This window comes from Eurosta solidaginis, chromosome 4, assembly GCF_040869045.1.
Source record: "Eurosta solidaginis isolate ZX-2024a chromosome 4, ASM4086904v1, whole genome shotgun sequence".
NCBI classification, from domain to species: Eukaryota; Metazoa; Arthropoda; class Insecta; order Diptera; family Tephritidae; genus Eurosta; species Eurosta solidaginis.
The window spans coordinates 153,232,874-153,238,873 of NC_090322.1; the positions used below are offsets into that span (position 1 = coordinate 153,232,874).

At 27.1% G+C, this 6,000-nt stretch overlaps 1 protein-coding gene across 6 annotated transcripts in view; it reads left to right on the forward strand.

Annotated features, from left to right (window-relative positions):
• rut (rutabaga) overlaps positions 1-5,606 on the forward strand; it is a 382,895-nt gene extending 377,289 nt beyond the window's left edge. For all 6 annotated transcript variants that reach the window (XM_067783457.1, XM_067783459.1, XM_067783461.1 and 3 more), the window contains exon 23: positions 270-5,606. In XM_067783457.1, the coding sequence (XP_067639558.1) occupies positions 270-562 (293 nt within the window). In that variant the 3' untranslated portion in view covers positions 563-5,606. The remainder of the gene's footprint in view (positions 1-269) is intronic.
• The last annotated feature ends 394 nt before the right edge of the window (positions 5,607-6,000 follow it).

The window sequence follows — 6,000 nt, forward strand, 5'->3', positions numbered from 1 at the left end:
AGTCGCGGCAGACTTGATTTCAATAATTTTATGGTGTATAAAAGCGGACTATACGAAGTACAGCAATGGTTAGAGCGTGTTCTAGGCCAACGCAATGCGCCCATCTGTGGCCTAAGTGTCCAGTTGGAAAAGTATTTTTTCGGACTAGTTCCTTTTTTCATTTATAAAAAAAAAAAAAAAACAAAAAAAACTATATACAGATTTGTATTTTCACGAGCTGGTTAAGTTATTTCCAATATTTTAATATCCCTTGCTTTCCATTGTTTCAGGTGGCGCCGAATCAACGGGTTACATAACCGACGAACCGGGCTTAGAAAATATATCATTGCTGAATGAAGCCGGCCTCACAGATGCTGAGGGTGCACTATCCGATGTCAATTCACTTTATAATGCGCCCGATGTAGATGATACATCGGTCTCAAGTCGTGCCAGTTCACGATTACTCAGCTTAGATTCACTAAGTGGTCTGTACGATTGTGATTTGGATTCTAAACATGAAATGGCTATTGTGAATGTTTCACACAAAATAACGAGTAAATTTGGACCGCAACAACAAAGCTAATTGTCATGTCGAATTATGCGAATTTTAGAGAAGTGAAAAGATAAGAGAAAAAACAATTTTCCCTTTACGAAACTAGAGTAAAGTACACATACACACGCATCAAAATATGAATATGCATACATACTTACATAGGTAGAGTGGTAGGAATAAAGTCGATTATTTTTTGGTGAATATACTGTAGTTATCCTTGCCGTGTTGTGTGTATGTGAGTATGTCCTTATACATACATACGTAACTTAATTCGAATGTTTTGAGTATTTACATTACAAACATACGAGTAAATATGTATAGATGAAGATTACCGAAAGGCAGTAGGAGATAAAGTGAAAAAATAAGTTTCCAAAAGGTACCGTAACTAACAAACTACTTGAATGTGAATTTAAAAATGTAAAGTTAAATTTAGAATCATGGGAAAAATTGGTGCCTCCAATGCAAATAAAAAACAAGAAAAATAAATGAAATAAGATCGAGAAAGTAAAATTAGAATTGTTGAAAAATTAACTGTAACGAGCACAGCACAACACAAATCCTGACTTAATATTTGTCGAAATTTAGATATTAGTAGCAGGGTGCATAAGCAACAATGTTTAAAACCAAGGTAAATGCAACTCCACAGCAAGAGTTGCCATATAACTTTGTTAATCTATAAATTAATTTAAAACATAAAATAAGTAATAGATGTCTGTATTTTACAAAATATTTATTTAGAAATAAAAATAATAACAAATTCCTAAAGTTTAACACTGAAGCTCTTCAACAAAAACTTAAACATATCGACAGCTGAGTGGAATGTTACCATATCGCGGCTGCTAGTTCAAAAACACTATCTCTCAGCTTTTATTTGAAGAATATCCCAGTATGGTTGTCAAAAATTACTCATCCACGAATTCGATGAAAGAAGGCCATTTCCCAGCTGAATTGGAATTATGATAAGGTGAAATTCAGAGATATCGTGTTTCAAAAACTATATACGAGTTATGGTGATCTTCAACCAAGCAGTCGAAATATTGTATCATGTAGCAGTGCGGCGGAACTAGAAATTAAAAAAAAAATTAGCATTATTACGCTCCGCGCGAAAAAAACTCTCACCTCCAAAAAATCGAATTTTTTTTCTTACGATCTTTTACAAATAAAAGTTTGTTCTAGAAATTGCTAAAAGTTGGTCGATATTTTTATTACTTTTTGAGTCAAAATCGATAGTAATTGTGCTGTATATGCGCTATCATGCGAAATCTTTCGCACACGACCCACTAAACCTGCTCGGCGTATAAAATCAGTGGCACTTGAGTTAGGAGCTTTTTTCTCGTGGAACGTCACATACATATATAGTTTATACCATACCTACGCTGTAGTCAAAGAGAGCAGCTATTACATATCAGTCCAATTCTAAATATTGCCTCAGAAAATTGGTCAAACTCCTTGTTCCTAGGGAGAACAATAATTGTGGAATAGGAATTTAGAATTTTCGAAGTCAGCTGTTTTGCCAAATGATTTAATGAATTTTTATTTTCGTTTAAGAAACTAAAAAGTGTAATGATTATGGCGAATTTGTTTAAAAGTCTCTTTAAATCTCTTTTAAAAACTCTTGTGCAAATAAGTGGTTTTTCGTAAAAGATAAATTTACTTTTACCTACTAATCTGTGCGTTCAATTTAATTTAATTTGACAAGTGAAAAAACTCGTTAAAAACGGTAGAGAAATCTCTTTTTCAATCACATTTATTATATCTACTTTTCTACCTTAACCGGTTTTCCCTTTTTGCAACATTTTTCAGAATAAAAAGAAAAGGAGAAGTAAAAAACCTAACAAAGATTTTTTTATTTCGAAGGGAAAAAACTCACAGGCAATTTTTGTTTAGAATTGAGCTGTATATTTAAAACAGGGAGCGAATTTTATAGTGGTTTTTGAAATGTCCTTACAAAAATTTAGTTGGAAAAAATTTGCCCATTTGATAGACATATTTGTGCTGCAAAATAATACCTGCTAGCTAATTAGCAATTAAATGAAATCACATTTCAAAATAGTTTAAAAAGTAACTATAAAGGTTTAAGTTTTTTTTTTTAGTCAAAAATAAAAGTTTACGTCTTTATTTTGTGGCTTTATCTTCATAAGGCCTTCGGGTAAAATTTTAACCACTTCTACACAAGGAATATTTCTTCTTATTGCAGTAGTGCTTCACCCCAACTAATAAGTTACAAGATACTAGTTTTAATTTAGTTGGAGCATAGAAACATTAATTGGTGATAGTGGCGTTGGCTTCGCGTTAATATTGAAAATATGATATGTGTCATGTCGATGATGATTCTGGATGAGTAAAACTCTCACCTTTAATAAGAGTGTTTATATTTGTTACTCCAGAGTAGCAGTAGCAACAAAAAATATGCTCTGCTACAGCTCCAACTCTGTACGTCAAACAGAGCATTGTTGTGATAGCATCTTATGGTCTTGTACGAGCAATGTAATGTTAAGAGCGAAGCAAATAGCAGAAAATAGGCAGTAAAATAATGTAAATACCGATGATTAAAACCACAAGTACAAAAGCAACAACATCACAACGCTATATCATCTGTAATAACAAAAACAAAATACGACGCAGTTCATAGCAGAGCGCAAGAAATTCAATCACTTTTATATGCTACGGCACTGCTCTAAGTAGGCTCTGTTCATGTTCAGTGTCGGCGCAGTAGCAGAGGCATATTTTTAGGTGCTACTGCTACTTTGAAGTAGCAAATGCTAAGATTGATTTTCTCGTGCAAGTTTGAGTACACACAGTTATCCCACTTACTAAAATGAGTGCTAGGGGACTTACACCACTATTAAAAATAACGGCTCTTGTTAAGCTTTATGAAAATAAAAACACAGTGTAGGCATGATAGTTTCATTAAATTAAATCGTTTCGCCAAAACGATACATGTATGTACATATATGAAAACAACACCATTATTTTGGAAGAAAGAGTGAATTAATGCCGAATTACTTAAAATTAAATGTTAAAACTTTAATAAGTCACTTATATTTAACTTAAAATGATTAATACTAACATCGCTTTACTAAATTTATTTTATTTTTGTTTATTTTGTTTTATTTTATTTTATTTCAGTTTAATATTTAATATTTTTATTTATTCTATTCTATATTATTTTTTTATTTCATAATAGTAAATTTATTTTTTATTCATTTTTTATTCTATTTAATTTTTTTTCTATTTTTGTTTATTTAATTTTATTTTATTTTATTTAGTTTAGTTTTATTTTATTATGTTTTCCTTACTTTTATTTAATTTAGTTGTACTATATAACATTTTATATTATTTAGTTATTTTTTAAATTTTATTTTAATCCGCTTGTTTTATTTTCTCTATCTTATATTATTTTATCTTGTTTTTGTTTATTGTTTTTTTTTTTTATTTTTTTCGAATTTTTTTCTGTTTTATGCCCTTTTATTTTGTTTTATTATATTTCTTTTAGTTAATTTATTTCTTATTCCTTTTTTATTTTATTTAAACTTTATTTCTATTTTCGTTTATTCAATTTAATTTAATTTTATTTTATTTAGTTTAAATTTATTTTATTATGTTTTCCTTACTTTTATTTAATTTAATTGTACTTTATATTATTTAGTTTTTATTTTATTTTATTTTAGTCTGCCTATTTTTTTTTCTATTTTATATTATGGTATTTTGTTTTTGTTTATTGTATTATATTTTATTTTAATTTATTTTATTATATTTTATTTTAATTTATTTTATTTTATTTTATTTTAATTTATTTTTTTAGTTGTATTTAATTTATTTTATGTACTTTTTTATTTAATTTAATCTTTTATTCTTAACTTTAATTTTATTTAGTGCAGTTTTATTTTTTTATTCTAATTTATTTTCTATTATTCTTGTATTATTTCATTAAAGTTTTTACTTTTATTTTATTAATTTTTGAATACCTTTTTTATTTTATACACATTTTCTCCAAACATACCTATATTTGCATTTTACTTAATTATATTATCCCTTTTTTACTTTTTCTTAATTTTGATTTTTGGAAATTTAGAAAATTTTTTGTTTCGCTTTCATATTATATTTTTGTTTAAAAAATTTTTGTAATTTTTTTGTTTTTTATTATGATTAATTTTGTCTATTAAGCTTTTTTATCTAGCTTTTTTTATGAAGCTATATAATATTTTTTGTTTTCAAATTGTTTATGGTTTTTCGTTGTGATTTAACTAACTTTTTTTATTTTCCCTTTCTTAATTTTTTTTTTTTTGTACTTTGTTATGTAAACACTTTTTTTATAAAAACATTTTGTTCTAAACACGCCAAGCACACTTTCACCTTAATTAGTTTTGAAGGAAACATAGTATGAGTAGCAAATTAGAAACGCCAAGCGTTTATTTAGTTAGATAGTTTGCCAAGTTCTTAATATGTATAAACTAAAGCGAAAAATTATTAATTATTAAGTGGGGTTTACGACAATTTATTTTACCGAGTCTTCGCCTTGCTAAACACACGTGACATTTTTTGTAAGATAAGGTAACTTAATTTTTATATTTGTTGTTTTTATGTTTTTAGCATGTCAATTTGAATATTTAAATAGTATCTCTCGTCTTTATTTTCAAAAAAAAAAAAAATATTTAGTTAAAAATGTGTTATTTGTGCAACGTCGAATGCAAGCGATTTGCTATTGCATATCTTAGTTTTTTAAGATTTTGCGTTTTTAATTAATCAAATTTTTTTATGCGCTTCTTTAAGATATTTTCTTATAATATATTTTGTATAGGCAGCAAATGTAGAAATATTTTATTTAGAACTGTACACAAGCTATTGTATTTACAAAAACAAATATATGTTTACATATAAATATATACAAGAAACAAAATATTTGCTCTCATGCACAACAAATTATGTACTTTAATTTAATATAAAATGTAAGTGAAATTTATGATTTCGGAATAGAATTTCAATTATATGCTGTACATATATACAATACATAATATAGCATCTCCAATATATAAAACATAAAACGAAATGAATAAACAAAAATAAAAACAAATCAATATAAAAATTTTAAACTTTATAGTTGTTTGTTTCTTCTACTTAAATGCGTATAAACTTAGAGAATCATGGATTTACAATCACCATACTGCTGTGGAGAAATTAGATACTATAAAGGCTACAAATATTAGAAGTGGAGCTTGCTAACTGTCAACGGATGTGATTTCATGCATTATGTTGCGATTTTAAGCGATAATATGACCGTTGTGTGATGTGATCTGATGTTTTTTTATTGCTTCATCATATGTTGCGTAGCATTTATTTATTTATTTATTTAAAATTATAGTCGACTCAAAAACAAAGCGGTCGACTGCTAAAAATTTAAAGTAAATTGTATATAATTATAGGCATTACAATTTCTATTATACAGAAAGTAATGTTATTTAAGGATT